Consider the following 19671-nt stretch of genomic DNA (forward strand, 5'->3'; position numbering starts at 1 on the left):
CGTCCGTAGAACACGCAAACATTGAACCTCACTAATAGTTCTGAAACGGAATGCCTTTATGGGCTGGTTTTCTTGTCTAGACAGCGTGACAAGAAGTTGTTATAAAAACACGATGACATTTAAAAATCAAGGTTGAAGAAAGAATAAACATTTAGGACGAAAACGACACAAGCACATCTTTCAACTAGCAATGGACGTATAGGAATTTGAAAGGCGAGCAACCGATTAAAGGCGGGGAAATTGAGGAAAGAGAAAGTAACTAAGAAGAGAGGAAGGAAGAAAAAGATGATAAGATAGAAAGTCAGGTGGACAGAGTCATTCCTGATTTGAGAAATTCAGCTTCAGTCTTCGTCAAAAACAGTGAAGGATTAGAAATGTTGTTGTTTGTGCCATTCATGGCCAATGACCCAATCTCCTGGCCCTATCTGCTGTTTGCCCCCTTGTGGGCTATGCAAGCCAGCAGGACAAAGGGACCAGAACATTGTCACCGGCTGCAATTGGTCCGTGGCGTGGTGTTGACCAATCGCAGCTGGCGCCGGCTATGTGCCGGTTCTTTTGTCTTGCCGTCTTGCATAGCCCCCCTTTTTGTCTCTTCAAAATGGGACCTGCACAGACTGAAGGCCCCGTTTTTAATCCTGCACTGTTTCTGACCGAGACTGAAGTTTAATTTTTTATATCAGAGATGACTCCATCGACCTGACTTTATATCTCCATGGTCTCTCTCCTCCTTCCTCTCTTCTTAGTTACTTTCCCTTTCCGTGATTTTCCCGCCCTTAATCGATTACTCACCTTTGGAATTTTTATATGTCCGTTGCTAGTTGAAAGATGTGGCCGTGTCGTCTTTGTCCTACATGTTTATTCTTTCTTCAATCTTGACCTGCACCAACACACTCTTTCTCCATTATCGGAAAAATCATATGACCTAAATTTAGCGGGCCATTTTCCCGATAAATTTAGCGGGAAAAACTTGAACCGAAATAGTTCATGCATATCTTTATGTCGAGCAAGTTTTTTTTCACCAAATCTAGGTCACGTGATGCCCTAACGTCAAGTGGCGTTGCTCACGATGACATGTGAGACTCATGTGGCATAATGTCCCGTGACACCACGGCATGACACTGCAATGTCACGGCACAAACGGCATCTCAGTGTCACGTGTTGTGGGTCGCCGCAAACATGCGACACATTTGGCGTCAATTGACTGAATGCACTGTGTGGAGTATACCTCTCTCGCGCGAGTGACGAGGGAAGAAACAAGAGCCTGGCGTGCCCTCCTCTCGCAGTACTGGCTGGACTATGAGAAGCCCATGTGCCGCCAGATGGGGCTGTCCATGGTCGCCCCCGTCATGGACTTCTGCGTCAAGTTCTACACGCCCGACCCCGCGCAACTCGAGGAGGAGTTCACAAGGTGAGGCCGCACGGAGCTCCGGCGGGGGGCCCCCCGGGTTCGTTGTAGCGCGGGGAGTCTCAACGGGAGGCGCTTTCCGAGGTTCCCAGACGCCGACGACAAGCTCATTTTTGCCACTCGAGCGTACTCGTTTATTTGAGATAATTTTATATAAATGGGTCATGGTCGGGAGTAAAGGACCCCGATGCGCTACATAATCCAACTCTGTTTGGATTACTCCATAACAAGATTACTTTTATCCTGAAACCATTTCATACCCTAGGTTTAGAATGTGTGAATTAACCTACCATAAAATAGGGAGATAATCACGTAACACTGTGGGAGGTACATTTATGTCCTCTATCAATATATATATATCAATAATATGTAAATACGGTATTGACTCACATAATGTACACACTTTTTTTCCCATAAAATTTACACATATTTGGGGACGGTGCGTTCATAATGCGGGGTAAAATTTTTGCATTTATACACTTCGTGCAAATTACGTATTAGGTGCCAATACTGGGCAAGGTACTGTGGCACGTCTCCACTGATGGAGGCGCACCCACGGCTGTTTGGGGGCACACCACAGTAACCATGTTTTATAAATTCCTAAGTTTTTTAGGGTGTTTTTGGCGTGCCTTTTGCCATAAGAAAAGCGCACTTCGAAGCGCACTCAGCACGGAGAGCAACGCGACCGTTCTTAGGCCTCACCACTTTCACGATTTCAGTGCCCGAAGGTGGACCACAGACAACGGCATGTTTGTTGACACCAATGCATCCGATAGGCGAAGAATGATGGGGCAGGGCAATTCTTCGACCCAAACTTCGTCAAGTGTGCGCGCCGCTCGGTTTCACGGTTGATCACTTCCGCAACTACTTACTTGCAGCCCTTACGAGAGCGGCTTGGCTTGGCTTGGCTTGACTGCTTGGTGGCAAAAGAAAATTGGCTTTGTGGCTAGCTAAATTGGGCGCGATTCGAGACTCACAGAGCCGAAAGTTCGAGGTGCGTTCGTTACGCGAGGGAGAAAACAAATGTCCACATATTGGTACACGTTGTGGAGGGTGCAATCATTATGCGAGTGCATTCATTATGCGAGTAAATACGGTATATGTTTTCTACGTATTTTCCAAATGTTACAAAATTGAGATACAGGCACACTTATTGTGTAAAGGGTGAATGTTCGGTATTTAACGGTAAGTAAGTTTTGGAATAATTGAATGCAGTAAAAATTGAACGAGTTTCTTTTTAATAATTTAGTAAGTACAAGGTTCTCTGGCTGACTCGTAAAGTGCTCGTTTTACTTAATGGGAGACGAAATGGTGAGCAGTTGCAGAAACAAAAACATTGTGAGGCTCTAGTTAAGTGCGATGAGAGGAGCTTATTTGGTGGTGTGCCCTTCCCCCCAGGTACCTGTTCAGCCTGCAGATCAAGCGAGACCTTTCCTTGGGAATCCTGCAGTGCAGCGACCCGACGGCAGCTCTCCTGGCCTCCTACATCGTGCAGGGTAGCCCACTCTTCTGGAGAAGTCACTCTGGCTAAGCACGATCTGGGCAGCCACCCTCTGTCGGCACAGTCGTTTGGAACCGGAATTAGGCTTACCTTGAGATACATGCACGTCTTGCTCACCCAACATGTAGGGTATCGTTCGCACAATTTTTGGCATCCCAGTTGCAATACCAGTTGAGGGGCTGGCAAAGTCCTTCGATTTGTGCATGTAGCACATTTGTACATAACTCTGAGTTCCAGCGAGGTTGTGTTTCTATGCAAAAAAGGCAGTGTTTAGTCCTTTTTGCAAATTGCTGCAAGGCAAACACAATTGGGTTAGCCCAAATGACGAGTAGCCGGTCGAATGTGTTCGCGAGGCATCTTGCAATTGGTTTAAGGGGAGAGACGTTGGTTGTAGGGGTAGCTCTAGTGCCCAAAGGTGGTCTGCCCCGCAACGAGATGCCTCTTTTTTGCCACTAGACACTATGAGAAGCTGTGTGTTGCCACCGAACTAGGGCCCTTGCCATGTACTGTCGCAGGATATATGGAGGCCTGCTGGCGCAATGCCTGTCCGAATTGTGGTTGGTCAGAGCATATTGAGAGCTTTTACATTAATGTGGAGGTGAATGAATCGGGTTGTCTTCGGTGCACACGACGCTGAATTCTTCTCGTGTCTTCTGCTTTGGACGGGAACTGGTACCGAACAGTTCATCTTCCCATGTTTCTCCCATTTTTGTTACCTACTTAAAACACCAGAAACTTCTCACTCGCATGCACCCAGTTTTTTTAGGGGCGAAGCTCCTTTGGGGCTAGCCATGTCCGTATGTCTGTCCGCCTTCGGGTGCACGTGCTCCTGCTCATGAGCTCACGCGTTCACGTGCTCACAAGCATGTGAGCACGTGCTCCCATGCTCATGTTGGGCAAAAAAAAAAAAAAAAAAACGCATCTCCACGTGGTGAATGATGTTGATTGGGGCAAAGCTCTGGTGGTGCTTGTCTGCGTAGACGGTGAGCCGCAGCATGCCGAGCCTTTCGTTCATTTTCATCCATGTCAGAAAGAGAATGTGTGGTATGGAACATGGTTATATACGCATTTGAGCATTTGACCGCAGCGTGACATGGATGAAAACGAACAAAAGGCTCGGCATGCTGCGGCTCAGCGTCTACGCAGACAAGCACCACCAGAGCTTCGCCCCAATCAACATCATTCACCACGTGGAGATGCGGTTGTTTTTTTTTGCTTGTTTCCAAAGGTGTGTATTCTTTTTGTTGTGCAAGTTTATTTGTGAGAAATCATGTCGGTGATTGGAGAAAAAGCATATAATTTTAAGTTGAGTGCAATTACTGCTTTGCAAGCATGTCTCTATTTGGAGACTCGTATCTCCTAGTGCTGCGAGAGACCTTAAGTCTCTGAAAAGCCTTCTAAGCTTTGAGCATATAGTTATAGCGTCTTAGTGTGCTTCAGTACGCACAAAACTTCTTATCACTATGAAACCATTGCTTAATGCAAGTCGTCATTATGTGGCAATCTGTTGTCAGGGTAGTGCATATTGTTAAACTTCGAAGTTGTTCCTGAAATTACGGTCAAGGAGAAGTCCTCGTAGTCTGTGACTTCATTTTAACAAGATCGAAGGTGGCCTTTGAGACAGCCCCTTGCTCTTTGGGAATTTGAAAAGCGTGGTAATCTAGCAATTTACAGATGTGAATACTATGCATTAAGTTTCCACTGCTACAAAACAAAATTTCTTAAACTCTTTTGCCAGCTTGGAAGTTTGTGTCATATATTAACGTCTCCGGGTTTCTAGATGAAAAGGGGAAAATTTTGACCACAAGAGCCATCTCCACATTGAGCGAGGAGCGTACTGCTATTTTGAGTCCTACAGTAAAACCTCATTCATTCCGATTTGGCGGGACGGGTAAAAATGTCAGAATTGTCCAAAAGTCTAAATGTTGAATGGACAAAAGAAACAATGGAAAACGTTCCCTCCGTGACCCATCTTTATTCTGTATTGAACTGTGCTATGGCCGCCTGCTTTTAAGATGAAATTTGCGCAACAATGACCAGCTTTCTGAGCTTCCTCCACCGTATGTGCTTTGTCAAGGGGGGTCGTAGCGAAATCAGCTAACTGGGCGTCCCACGGTGTGACAACGTGGCAAAACGTGACGGGTGGTCTTCGTCCGAGGCAGGCTTCTTGTCAGTGCACAGGATATTCCGACATCACCAGTCATCTGGCAGGCCGGCAAGCGCCGAGGAGGCTCGTCTTAGATCGATCGAACAAGGGAGCAGAGTCAAGAGAAGGAGGAAAAATGGCGTAAAAATTCGGAGAACGATGTGGACGCCACAATGATAGCGAATCACGCAAGCGCCAAGCTGCTGTCGCTGCGATGCATGTTGCGCGGTAGCGTAAATGCACTCAAAGTTTTTCTTTACTAGCTTTTCTTTCAATATCATGCAATGTTTTCACTTCAAGTGGACACAGTTGAAGTGCTGGGGACATTTCATTGTGGTTTCTAATCCGCAACATCTTTGGTCCTGTGTGTAGCGTCCTGCGGGGACTACGTACCGGAGGACTACCCGGACCACAGCTACCTGTCGACGTACAAGTTTGTGCCCCACCAGAACAAAGAACTTGAGATCAAGATCATGGATAACCATAAAAAGCATGTGTAAGCATCAGTGTGCAAAGTTTTTTGCCCTTATTTCTGGGGTTTGAAGCGCTCTGCTGTACATCGAGGGATGGCGCACCTTAGAGGCCAGATGTGTCAAAGTGTTAGCCTGCTGCACCGTTTATTCTGGCTCGTGCAGGGCCTTTCAAAATGATTGTTTCTGTTAATATTACTTCGTAGAAAGGTTAAAGGGACACTGACGGGGTATTATGCTTTCGGAGGTTTTTATTTGAACATGACCTATAGGAGCCCACCTACCCAAAATGCAATTAGTGGCTCAAAATTCCTTTTCTTTCCACCCGAAAACATCCGGTCGAAAATTTGCCGGTTTCATTCGCGCTCACTTTTTTTTTTATGGTCATGGGGCGTTCAAACTATGCGAATCAAATATATTCCAAGTCTTGGGCCTTAAAGCACACCTTCAGTATTAAAATTTAAAAAAATTACGAGGACGTCTAAGCACTTCTTATGAGTTGTGAATGCGAAAGCATGAATGCCGTTCTTCCGCTCCCTTAGTTAGTCTGTGGTGTACTGGCCAGGGGCCCTATGTTGCACGTTTTGGACTCCCACGGTGACTATGGAGAAAAAAGGGATGTCAACAACCCAGCAAATGCAGATTGGATGTTGATTGATGAGAGATCAGTCAACATCCAATCTGTATTTGCTGCGTTGTTGTTGTCACTTCCTTCTTCATAGTCGCCGTGGGAGTCCAAAACGTGGAACATAGGGCCCCTGGACGGCCACGTTTCGCTACTGTCGAGGTTGCCGAACGCGCGCTCTCGTGAAGCGGCCGCCGATGGCTATCTAGGAGCCGTTTCACTCAGCCAATGGGTGAATGGGCATTTCTTTCGCGTTCTTTTGCGGTTACAGACGCCATCGGCTCCACTCCATGGGATAGTTAATGCTTTCGCAATAAAAAGAATATGAACCCCATTTTTGTGGCCCCCAAAAAACTGCAAATACGTTGATTGAAAAAAAAAAAAAAAAAAATGTTGCACAGATTACAGGAAGTATCTGTACTCCTCATTCTCATTATGGCGATGTAGCATGGGCTAGACGATGCAATAGCAGTGCACGACGAACCAGCGTTGCGGCGGACGTGTGGCCGCTACTTCGGAACTGTCATTCGTGGTTCCGGCCACTAGATCTTCAAGCACAGAGCATCGAGCAGAATGGATATAAGTGCGAAAGGATCGCACGACGAACGGTGCAGACAAATTCGTCGTCGTCATTGTCTGCTTTATACGCTGGAGAAGCAGAGATAAAAAAAAAACGCAGTCTGGTGTAGCCACGTGACTTTCGGCCATGAGCTTGCATTTTCATGTTTCGGTTTCAAGCAGTTGATTTTTTTGGCTTTATTAAAAATCTATGTGACTGCACCAAAATATTTATTGGGTAGTCTCTTGACTCCATATTAAATTGCCTAGTTAAAAAATTAAATATTTTAGGGTGTGTAAGTGTCCCTTTAAAAATCTGGAGCACTTCAACTTTATAACTTGCTCAGCATTTGTCGTCGAAAGGCTGTCAAGCTGCTTCCAAGTGCAACCCTGAAAATAGCTAGTACACATTTCTTTTCTCATGACTCTATTACAGTCGAATCTCGTTAATTCGAACTCTAGGGGGACCGAAAATTTGTTTAACTAAAGCAAGTTTGAATTACCTGGAGTTTTCTCCCATAGAGACGCATAGGATGGGACCTGCATGTTACTTTGAATTATCCACCAGTTCGAATTAAGAGGTTTGAATTAATGGGATTACACTGTACTAGGGATAAAGAAGAATAGCAGGAGGGGCAACAATTCTCATTATCATACGACTGGCTATTGGGTTCTGAAGGATATATTACCTAGTGTGTACTTCTAACATGATTGGATGGTCCAATCTTAACATTACCCTCATTAAGGGGAACAAAAGTCTTTAACCTTTTTTCTTAATTTTCATTTATTGTGTTGAAATTTAGTATACTGATGCATTTCTCAGTGGTGATTTCAAATATGCAATTAGTTTTCAGATAGCTTTACTAGATCCTGAGTTATCAATGAATTTGTAATTTTAATTACGTTCTTCTTACAAATCATTAGCATGAAATTCTTCAGAATATATCAGAAATATTTATTGAATTGCATTCATCAAGACATGTTTTGTGCAGCGATGCTAATTTAAGCCTAATTTAATGATATTACATTGGTAAAAAAACATTTGCAACCAAGTTGTACAAAACGAGAGGCTATATTTCTTTGAGACTAATTAATTACAATTATTGTGTGACATATAATGCAACAAAAATAGTATCACTGTACAAAGCATGTCTTGGTGAATGCAGTTCTATAAAAATTTCTGACATATTCTGAAGAATTTTACAGTTACGATAAGGAGGACCTAATCAAAATTACAAATTTATTTATAGCGCAGGATCTAGTCAACTACTATCTGAAAACTAATTGCATATTTGAAATCGCCACTGAGAAATACATCAGTATACTATATGTCAACACGATACACAAAAAAAAAAAAAAAAAAAAAGGAGTTAAAGATCCTCGTGCCCCCTTAGTTCAAACTTCAGGGAGTCAATAATTTTGCTTGAATTACTAGAAGTTTGAATTTTCTGAAATTCATCTAAATATGATGCAAGATAAAATTATGATTTGTTATATGGATGGCTACGCATACAGAGTAGATATTTGATGATATCGTCTATACAGGCCTACTAATCGTAAGCAGCTATACAATGCATGGAACATTAGTGAAATGTATGAGATAAGCAATACAAAGAAAGCAAAACACAAACTGGAGACAGAGACAGACATGTGCATATCTGTTTCTGTCCCCTGTTTGTGTTTTGCTTTCTTCATATTGAGTATTAACCTTGCGATTGCCTGAAGCTGAGCAGGTTGGTTATTCATACTTGTAGGATATGCCAGCTGAACGAACGAAGAAATAAGCAAGACAAAGAGAGTCGCAAGGAACAAGCGCACGCACTCCGCTGGTAAAAAACATACCAGCGGAGTGCGTGTGCTTGTTCCTTGCGACTCTCTCTGTCTTTCTTATTTCTTCATTCCTTCAGCTGGCATATCCTACGAGTATTAACCTAACACGCTTGTCAAACTCATCATGAGTTTGACTTTATTCATCCCTCCAAATTGTTTTATATTGTGGAGCTCCTAGACAGTACATTACACGTCAACACAAAATTAAGTTTGTTCTTTGAGGAAAAAAGTTATCTATTGTGGACTATTAGCCCCGTTGAACATGCTTCTTACAGAGCGCAGCTGCACTGGTGAGAAGCACTTCTGCAGACTCTTACAGGTGCTCGGTGAGAATGGGGCCGTGAGGTAAAAAAAGTGTGACTTACACATAAACTCCGTCCGAATTAAGTGGCTTATAAATACATAGCGGGACAACCAAGATTTTGCAATTTGTTTGAATTAACCAGAAGTATGAAATATCTGAGTTTCAATTATTCTGAGCTTACTGCATTTAATTGGTCAATGTTTTGAGGAAACAGGGTAGCCGTGTTGTCCTTTAGTTTTTTCTATAGATAGTCTAGTGTACGAAATGAAGTTGACACCCCTGCTGGGGTGCTCGTGGTGCTACCGGTTTGCCACCTATGCGGATGGTTGCTCACTTTTTTAAACAAACTGTTCTACTGCTTGGTTCCAAAGAGCGTCAAGTGATTCATCGAAACACGTAGACACTTTGCAGAACACCGAAACTCCCCCAGTAGGCAATTCCGGCAGTGCTGGCGAGATTTAAAAGTTTCAGGCCTCTAAGTTGCCTGTTTTGAAGGAGAATCGAGGAAGTGTGCATGCATGGCCATCATCTGATCATCATACAGCAGGTTATGAACACGGTCCTCGTATTTAACTGGTGTGCTGAAAGTACTGACCACATTCTTCTTTTGGTGTCCTTATGGACATGCGGTTGCAGTCCTCCTTGCTGTTCATTGCAATTCTTGTCTTGTATTTGATTGCACATGTGGTTATGGTAGACCAATGATGAAAATTGTAGGAAAGCTACAAAGTTAACTAGGCTTAAAGCGATGGTCAAATAGATCTAACCAATTTAGAATAGATCTCAAAAATCAGTTTTGAAAGGTCCGACACCGTAACTTACCACAAAGGTATGGCTAGTTGGTGCATTTCTGAAAATGTTGGTGAAAACTTCCATCAATAGAAGGTTATAAGTAAAAACAAATTTTCTTGTGGCTCAATTTGTAGTTGAGCCTTTTTAAATTACGCGTGAAAAAGCATTCTCGTAGGTAGTTTAGTCATTTTATTAGGTAAAGCGTGGCACAGCAGAAAAGTCAGAATTATTTTTGCATTTTTTTTTGTTCTTGTTAGTTCAAACGCTCATAACCATGTTTTGTCACACTGGCACTAAAAACGCTTAGCTCTACATTGATTTGTAGGAAAATTATGATTTTGAAATGCTATTTGTAATTGATGCAAGCATGCTCTGACAATTCCAAAAACAAAAGCGCCACCCAGCCACACCTTGATGCTGAATGTGAATGTTGGCGCATGCAAAACTCATTTTTAGGATTAATCTAAAGTGGGTTAGATCCCTTCGTGACAACAAATCGAAGCTTGAATGGAAGATGGTCCTTTTGTAGGCAGTTTGTCGGCGGAAACGGAAGCATTCCCCACAGCACCACCCAGCCACGGTTGTTTACGATGTAGAACCACATCGTCGATGAGTCAACAGGAGGCTTCCTTTGCATGGACGAATCCAGGTTGAGTGTGTGCTTCGGTAGTCATGATGAGGGACAGGCCACACTCTCGCGCGAGGCAGTCGATTAAACCGTGAAGAGCAGCAACACCTGCGTTATGAAACGGGTTAGCATCCACATAGTTGTGTCGTGCGCCCCTTTTTCTAAAAAGTTTTTTCAGGGCGTCGGTTTTTTTTTTAGTTGCTTGGAACATTGCAAGAGCACTGTCACCGCCACTGCATTCCACTTTGTTCGGAAGCAGCCGTAGGATGTTTTGTGTCCCTGAGTCGTCGGTATTTCTCGAGGTGCCACTCCAACGTCTCTTCGTATTTACCTTGGCCGCACAAAAGGTCTACAACCGCAGCATTCATGGCAGGAGCAACGACGACAATGTCCCCTTCGACAAATGCAAACTAATCCAAGTTATCCTCGGCGGCATCGCCAATGTGTTTATACCATGACTGGGTTCGCACACACTCCCGTAGAGATCGTTGCAGCTCTGGGAATTGTGCACCGACCCAACAAGCACGCGCGTGAGATAAAATCTGACGTTTGCAAAGCTGTTGGCACTCTTTGATATTTAAATCACGGGTGCGCTTTTCTTGCACGAGAAACTCTTCTGTAACCCTACCGTTGCATCTTGCTCGTTCCGTTAGATGGTTGATAGGATCGAACAGTCAATGCCTGAATGTCAAATTTCTCGGCAACTTCAGACATGGGCCGACCACATTTTTTGAACCTCGCAGATCGAGTCGACTTTTGGTAAACACTCCCACGCGACGCACGTGGCACGTGTATTTCACACGTGCATTGGGTACTCCCAAAGGGACGATCTCCTCAGAACTCCTTCGCTTCCTCGACCCGGTTTCAACTGAAATTGGGCCGCGGGCTTTGTGCACAGCGTAGAAACGTGGTCTCGTCGGTGCATCGGCATTCGAATCGGCTCTCCGCTTTCCATCATCCTTTGGCCGTTTTCTGTTTGCGTCTGGCACAGTCTACCGTTTGCCTCAGTGAAGGAATCGGAGGGAACGCAAAGATCTCTTGCGTGCTTCCGTGTGGGCTCGCGCGGTTTCCGTACCTCAACCTTCGCAATACACTTCGTATACACTTATCATAATCCAGTTCTAAATGCACGCATTTTGGTAGGAACCGCGTTCAAGTTAGAAAAATTCACAGGGTCTCTTACTTTATCCCTAAGACGACTTGAAGGCGAATGCCCAAGTACCGATCCCGGTGATGGCGAACCTCCGAAGACAGCGTGCTCTCTGATTACGCAGTTTTGGCGCCGTCAATCTCACGTCGTCTCGCACGCTTGCTCTTCACCACTGCCCAAGCGTGGGTGTCCTCCTCTCCCGCTGGGTTTGCGCCGCGCGCGTGCCTCCGCCGATTCTGACACAAGTATCGCCGTCTCGTGGTCTGGTGGCGAACCGTGGGTTTTGGTACCTTTCGTGTCGCCGACATGTTTTCATACTTTTCGTGTCGTCGATACGCTTTCACTTAAGGAATTTGAAAATCGCCTGAACGATGAGACATAAAAGACTTTTGCATTAATAAAGCTATTTTGTCATAATCAGGGATTATTGTATGTGTGACTTAGGACCAAAAAATGTGGTGCTTACATTCGAGTGTTATTAAGAACTCGCGCAACCTTACGCGCCTTTTCCACCTCAAATTTTTGGTTTTACAGGGGACAGTCTCCAGCAGAGTCGGATCTCAACCTGCTCGAAACAGCACGAAGATGCGAGCTCTACGGCATCCGGATGACTGCCGCAAAGGTGCGGACCGACTGCGCCGCTCGGCTCGTTGCAACAACGTTGATCGTGCCCATTGTTTCAGGACAACGACGGCCTTCCTTTGAACCTCTCGGTGGCACACATGGGCATCATAGTGTTCCAAAACACCACCAAGATCAACACCTTCTCGTGGGCAAAGATCCGCAAGCTCAGTTTCAAGAGGCGCAAGTTCCTCATCAAGCTCCACCCCGAGGGTTACGTAAGTGCCAAGTCCATTGGATGGCGATATGGAAGCTCAAGGTGTAGTTGCTCATCACGGATCGAGGGAATGCACTTTGAAGGGGAATGCTATTGGGAGCATGTGGCACCGATAAGGGCCGCTTTGTTCTGCCTTGAAAGGTGGTTGGCAGCAACGTCGGTGTTGCATCGTGTAGCAAAGCGTTACCTGTTCGGACCTATTCTAATGCGCCCGCGGCGTCTCGGTTGCGTCTGTGCCTTTCCGCGGCCACGTTTCTTGATCTCGCTGCACAGTAAAGGTTTGACTCCTTGGAAGTCAAAAACCTACCCACAGGTTGTCTGGCCAGTCCGGCCGTGTTCAATGTGAAATGCTTCTGCTAGGGGTTGCACCGTGGTACCACTGTCTGGTCGAACGCTTCTGATGGTCAAGGTGTGAGAGAGAAGCTCGAGTTATCCCTCCTCCAGCTCGAGCGTTCTGCCTTCAACGACGCTTGGGTGCCTTGTGCAAGTCGCGTGCACTGCCAAATCGCGGCAGAAGGCATGCCTACCGGAAGCCGGGCGTTTAAAAGGCACGCCCTCCCACTCTGGTAGGCTTTGTGTTTTTCTTCTGCGAGATGCTTTTACCAACGTTCCACCAACATTCATCAACCCAGTTCTGAATGTCTCTGAGATTGGTTTTGTTCTCGCCAGCCTAGAGCTCTACACCGACTTCAGCCAGTTTGATCACGCGGGTTTGTATCCCGTCCTTGCCACCATTTCTTATTAGAGTCTAGTTTGTCCGATTTTCTTCGTGGCGCATGCGAGACTGCCCCACACGCCAAACGCCCGTGCATTGCGGACTTCTATTTTTTCCGTGCCATAAAGGCAAAGCCATTGTAACACTAGGAAGGCCTTGCTCAGACTTGGTCGGGCTTGGGCTGATCTACACAAACTGCTTCGTTCTCGGGTCGGGTCAGGTTCAATCTAGCCAAATCTGGTGGTGCGATTTTGGGAATGCCGGTAAATATCTATAGTCCCTGCAGAAGCGGCGGGAGGGGCTTTTGAAAGTGTTACCAACTAACCAAACTCTGCACAAAAAAAATTCTAGCCTGTCTAATATTTGTGTTTTGCTCACTTAATCCGGGTTCCTTCTCGCTTTTGTTTTATGATGTAGTAGGTGAATGCATTTGACAAAAATTCAGACATATTGCGAGCCACGTGTGCAAAACAGTTCATAATAGCATTCATCAAATATATTTTTTACAACCAATGCAAACATACTACACCACTGACGTCAAGATATAAAATCTTGGAGCCCAGAAGTGTTAGTAAGATGAATCGGCCGTCTTCTGGCTCTTTTCCTTTCTCTCAATATGGTGGCACCGTGCACGTGTGCTGAGCACATTGAGAGTGATGGGGAGAATTGGGATTTGGGTGACTGCTCAAACAAGATTTAAGACAGCCCTGAGACAGGAAAAACAAGAAGGACATACACGACGAAGTCGTAAATCATGAATGTAAACCAGCTCGCCTGCACCTTATCACTCATTTCAGGCTCAAACAAGCTTTTTCATTTTTTTTTTTTTTTTTTCGGTGCCGCATAATTTTTTTAGATTTGTAGACAGCAATTGTCATGCGGTCAAACAGCTTGGGTTGACCCCGACGTCACTCACCAAAGCCTGCAATACATCATTTTCCTCTTTACCTACCGTATTTAAAAAAACTTATCTCGGTCATTCGCTCGGGAAGCACGGAATGCGTCTTGCGTACATAGGCGTAGACTACGGGGGGGGGGGGGCATCGGGGCTCGTGCCCCCTCTGGTGAGATGCGGGGGGGGCAGAGCCCGCCCCCGGGCTATGATCGTTACCGAGACGCTGTTTACATGGCATGTAACAAGCTTCTAGTAGTGGCATGTAAACAAAATAACGCACACAGCGACGGGCACATGGCGATATACAAACGCTGGAAAATGTACCCCCTAAAATAAACTACAGTCAAACCCGTTTATAACGAACAGCAGGAAACGCTACAATCAGTTCGATATAGCAAGTAGTTCGATATAGCAAAAACCATCTACAACGAACTTCCACAATCCGTTCGCTTTAAGGCAAGAGCTTCTCTTTTTCCTCTCTTCACCTCCGCCTTGTAACACCGCGCTGTAAAGTTTTTTTGTTTTTTTTCTGCATGCGTGCAGAGTTTTTTTGTTTAGCTTATCTCCCCATTTAAATCGCTTCTCTTCGTGAGCAGACGCTTTGGCATTAAAAGTGTTTTTTTTCTGTGCGTGCGTGCAGAGTGTATTTTTAGGGGCAAAGCTTCTTAGGGTCTAGCCTTGTCCGTCGGTCTGGCCGTCCGTCTGTCCGGCCGGCGCGCGTGCTCACATAAAAAGAAAAAAAAAAAAAACGTTTGCGCAGTCGACAGGATTCGAACTTGTGCGGGGAGACCCCAATGGCTTTCTAGTCCATCGCCTTAACCACTCAGCCACGACTGCGGGACGAGTAGGGGGCTTTGAGATGTGGTAGTAACTCAAGAGCTGGGGTTTCTGTCATAGATGAAACGTTGCATGTAGCCGCTCAACGTCTATACAGGAGAGGGCGCTGCGGTCAAATGCGTATATAATCGCGTTAAACTTTGCATGCATTGGCTCAACGTTTATAGACGAGAGGGCACTGCGGTCAAACGCTCGAATGCGTATTTAACCACGTTCCATACCACACATTCTTTTTCTAACATGGACCATTGGCTTAAGCGGTGGAGGTGCATTCCCACGGCTTCTAGCGGATCCAAGCTGATCCGCTAGAAGAACCACTGGCTCTGCATTTCACCGACCATAAAGCAGTAATAATGAAGTCGAAACGCAACCCAGCACTACCTATGAGCAATAGAAAAATCAGCTCCATCAGCACTATCTATGAACAATAAAATCAGTATCATGAGCACCACCAGAGCTTTGCCTCAATCAACATCATTCACCACGTGGAGATGCGGTCATTTGTTTAGCTTTCTCCCCTTCTGAACCGCTTCTCTTTGCTCAATTTTGTTAGCAACTTGAGCTTTTGGAACTTTGTTTCCTACTTCTTTCTTGGGGGAAGAGACAGGCTAGAAGAGGATTGTTTGCGCGTTTTTGGAAGCCTTCCTGGGGGGAAAAGTTCAATATAGCCAATTTGTTGTTCGTTATAAAAAGTACTTTTTACATGCATTTTTATTTGAATTTTTTGTGAGTTCGATATGGACAATATTTCGCTGTATGTGGGTTCGTTCTAAACGGGTTTCACTGTACTGACAAATGCCGGTGTAAAGAAAATTGCGCAAAAAAGCGCCCCCCCCCTTGGAGAACTTCTCAGCCTGCCTCCACCGGGAAAATGGAAAGTCTACGCCGCTGCCTGCATACATTATGCGTGCATTATGATTTGTTGTTGCGGGGAGCTTTGGGTGGTTCTGGATGCATTGCACACGCGACACTTTTATCTACTCCCCACATATATCAGAATTACTGAGGCAGATTTTAATTTATTCCGCGAGGAGCACGCTTTATTTGCAAGTTCCCCCGGGTTCCGCTTCTTTCGAGGATATGTGCAGCACCTCGAGACCTTAGTGCTCTCGAATTGAGAAGAGCTTCTTGCGGTAACCGAAATAATAACGAGGGATAAAGGTTTGTGGTGCACTCTACGCAGTGTAGTATTGGCTGCTTTGTGAAGTTGACACCTCATACGTCCGCCGCCCACTCCGTGGGCGCGTTACAATCCGCTCTGTGACGCGATAAGATCACGTGGGGAGTTACACTTCATTGTTGGGTAGTCGGCTGCGTGCTTCGAAGGTCGTCGAGGGTACTGCAGGCTCCCCTGAGACATACAGTCGAATCTCTTTAATTCATACTTGAGGTGACCGAAAATTTGTTTGAATAAAGCAAGAAATACCGAGAGTTTACTCCCGTAGGGGGGGGGGGGGGGGGGAGGAAGGAAGGAAGGGAGGGGGAGGGAGGGAGGGAGGGAGGGAACGGGGGGGGGGGGGAAACACATAGGTTGGGACCTGCATGTTAGTTTGAATTAAGAGACTTTGAATTGACGAGATTCAACTCTACTTAGTCCAACTGCTTGTCCTCGCCTTCACCTTCTCCAGGCAGCACCGAGGAAAGGGCTGCAGATTGCACAGTCGGGGGTTCGATTCCCGTGAGCCGCGGGCAAATCTTTCTGGTTACGATTATTTATTCCTAGTTATAATTGCGTACGATTAAGTATGACAAACAATGTCTCCTATATGCTTTCTATGGGCCGTGTATGCTGCTGCCTTGGCCCGCATGTAACGCTTTTTCGTCCTACCTGAGCATAACACTTTTCGCACGGTATTCAGCCCATAAATGCATTCCGCATTAAAACAACTTAAACCAACTAAATAGGACACTTAAAAAAAAAAATAAAAAATCAAACTGAGAAGTGGTGCATCATATACACATGGAGAAAGGACCTGCGAAGGGCACATCAAAATAAGTACTATGCAGTTGACTGGTTGGCAGACGCGAGTGCCCGAATTGCCACGATCGGTTAGAGGAAAGGGGAGGGGAGAAAGTTAAACGACACTTCCAGTCATTCAAAAAAGCAATGAATGCGCCATTTCATCATTGTGTCATTGATCCAAAAATTTCAAATTGGACTTTTCAAAAAAAATTTTTTTGTCTGTAAATGTGTTGCTTTTAAGTTTAAAAGTTTAGGATGATGTCAAGGGATCATTTAGAGTTTACTGGATTAGTAAAAAAGTATGGATGCCTGGGTTGTCAGTGGCCTTAAGAATTGTAAAGCAGAAAGTGGTGACACGGCCAAAATGCCGCAAGCCCTTACGTTCTATTTAAAAATCCCTTTCTGCCGCACAACCTGTTTCTTATGGTATGTTTCATAAGGCTTTCGCAGTTTCGGCACAGCAGAACAGCCACTCATTGAATGGAACAAGCTTAGATTTTATTTTTAGTTTACTTTTGTTTAAACTTTAGTATAAAATATGATGCAACTGAGGTACCTTTTAGCTTGCTGTAAAGGATCGAAGGAGAAGAGGCTAAGGGATTCCGCTCGTCAGTCATGGTCGACACACATCCGCAATCCGAATAATTGCATTCTCTTACTGTGGATGCTAGGCCGTGCCCCTCGCTGTTGGGGCCAGTAGTATCGTTAAATAAATAGATGAATATGGTCTCCTTCTTGTGACAAATATATCTAGGAACGATAAGTCAGACTCGTATTCAGAGTTGTATGCATGCCTTTATCGTTTCTGTCACTGTAAGAAGCGTCACAAAAATTCACTCGGCTGGGCTCGTTGGACCTAGGGCTATGGCCGTTAGTATCTGTCGTTCATTCGATAAGTTTTGAGGAGAAGTGTGCGCCGGGTGCCTCGAACCATTAGAGCACCGGGTACGTTGGGGGCATTTTTATTAGTAAGCGAGAATATTTTACCTTTTACTTTTTTTTTTAGTTGGGCTGCATCGAATTTAACTAGGGTTTCCTGTTTTTGGTGAATACAGGTAAACTGGGACAAAGCAGCGCCCGAGCCGGTCGTAAACCGGAGAACTGTAATGGAAGCTGTCCTTGAATAAGAAACATTGACTCTCCATGTACAGCCTCATTTTGTGTTGAGCCAGAACATGGCCAACATGGTGGCGAGGCTTTCTCGGGGAACCATGCCTCTTGTCTTGTTTCCTTTAAAAGCCCCAATACTTTTGGCACGAGAATAGATGCCGAAGAACATTAAAAATAAGGGGAGAAACAAACCCCGAAAAACCATGCCCCACTTAGAAGAAAATAAACCACGTAGACTTGGAAACCTGGTTATAACCGAAGGCAGTGTTGACCGTATCGGGTATTTGGACGGGAATTCTCGCTCGTCTCTGCAAGGCTGGCATTTTATGCTCGGTGTTGGGTCTAGATGCTCGGTAGCAGGAAACGCTGGTTGTTTTTTTACTAAATATAAAGGCTCTTTTTTTTTTTTTTTTTCATAAATGGGAAGAATAAATTGTGGGAACCGCATTCATGCATAGTTCAAAACTAGTATTACATCTTTTATGAAACTGGTTTTTATCCAGGCAAAAGCTCCAGAGCTTCCTTCTCCATCACGCGCATCGTGCGATTGCGTTCGTGGCTTTCACCTCGCTGCCAAAAATTTTGTCTTCAACAGCTGCCGCACGTTCGTGGCGAATTACGGCTTTGTGCCGCGTCAAACCGACCTTTGTCCCAGCAGCACGCTCGGCTCTGCGGACGTCCTTGGGACGTCCCGGTGGTGTGCGGACATTTTGAGGACGTTCGTAAGACGTGGTTCGCTCAAATTACGCCGCTGCGGGTGTTACGCAGGCAGAGGCGCAAGCGTGAGAGTTTCTCGTAATGCGCGACGAGGGTCTTCTCCGAGCCGGTCAAGTGACGACGGGCGTCAATTGGCTGCCGCAGGGTTACTACAAGGAAACGGTGGAGTTTTTCTTCGAGAGTCGCAACGAGTGCAAGAACTTCTGGAAAAAGTGCATTGAGAACCACGCCTTTTTCCGTTGCACCGAGGTGAAGAAGACACCCCGACAGAAAACTCGGCTCTTCAGCCGAGGCTCGTCGTTCAGGTAAGCCGGACTTCGTTCGCCCTTCCTTCGAGGGGCATGCATGCCTTCATACCGCTGCGCATTCGGGCTGTCTCTGGAAGGAAGACTCCTGGAAGCATCTTTGAAGAGGTGCTCTCATCACACTTGGCTAGGGCTAAGCTGCGCCAGGCATAACGAGGTGCTAACTAAGTATAGCTTTGTACTTAGTAGGGTCGGTGTGACAACATCATAGTAGTTCTGAGCTCAAAGTCCCGCTATATTTTATTTCGTAAGCTCCGTGCAGTGCTTTGAAGGGCATGGGTCTGAGACGAAAGCTTAGCAAAAGGCTGAGTGTTTGTTCGAGACCTCAAGCAACAGAAGCGCAGAACCAGGCACTCGAGACTGTGCCTCCGGCAATGCTGTACGGCACTTTTGAGATAGAGGCAATGCAAACGTTCTTTGAAACACTGGGCATGACAAAGACAGCTTCGTTCGTAGCTCGAGATATATCAGCTTGCCAGCATGCTTTTATTGCCTTCCTTGTTGACAGTTTTTTTTCGGCACTTGCGCGGCTGGCAACCAACGTGTGTCGGTCCGTTCGCATCGCTGCTGTGACTGGGTTGCTCACAGGCTGCTTTTGTCTGCTAATAGGGTGGCGTGAACGTTTGCTTAGAGGGATTTGCTGTCTAGCAGACGTCAGTGTGTTCCATTTGCTCGAGTGCTTCTTGTGCCCCCCATCTGCTCTAATTGTTTTGGTGCTAGCTTGAGCCAGAACTGCGTTGCAACGTAAGGCCTTCGGGAGAGGCTCCAGCCAGAAAAAGCCCCGCCCAGACACTCGCCACCATCGTCTTGAAGAACAGAGGAGTATGGACGGGTTCAAGGCCAATCCTCATTCGTCTGTTCTCGGGGTGGCAGGTTAACACT

General features: G+C 45.7%; 1 protein-coding gene across 1 annotated transcript in view; it reads left to right on the plus strand.

The window, feature by feature from the left end:
• LOC8041800 (FERM, ARHGEF and pleckstrin domain-containing protein 2) overlaps positions 1-19671 on the plus strand; it is a 185712-nt gene that overhangs the window by 72330 nt on the left and 93711 nt on the right. Inside the window, exons 4-9 of the mRNA XM_029986602.3 lie at positions 1284-1408; positions 2804-2901; positions 5425-5548; positions 11944-12031; positions 12093-12248; positions 18629-18789. Coding sequence (XP_029842462.2) covers positions 1284-1408; positions 2804-2901; positions 5425-5548; positions 11944-12031; positions 12093-12248; positions 18629-18789 — 752 coding nt within the window. The remainder of the gene's footprint in view (positions 1-1283; positions 1409-2803; positions 2902-5424; positions 5549-11943; positions 12032-12092; positions 12249-18628; positions 18790-19671) is intronic.

Source organism: Ixodes scapularis, unplaced genomic scaffold (genome assembly GCF_016920785.2).
Source record: "Ixodes scapularis isolate PalLabHiFi unplaced genomic scaffold, ASM1692078v2 PGA_scaffold5__190_contigs__length_132052651, whole genome shotgun sequence".
Taxonomy (NCBI): domain Eukaryota; kingdom Metazoa; phylum Arthropoda; class Arachnida; order Ixodida; family Ixodidae; genus Ixodes; species Ixodes scapularis.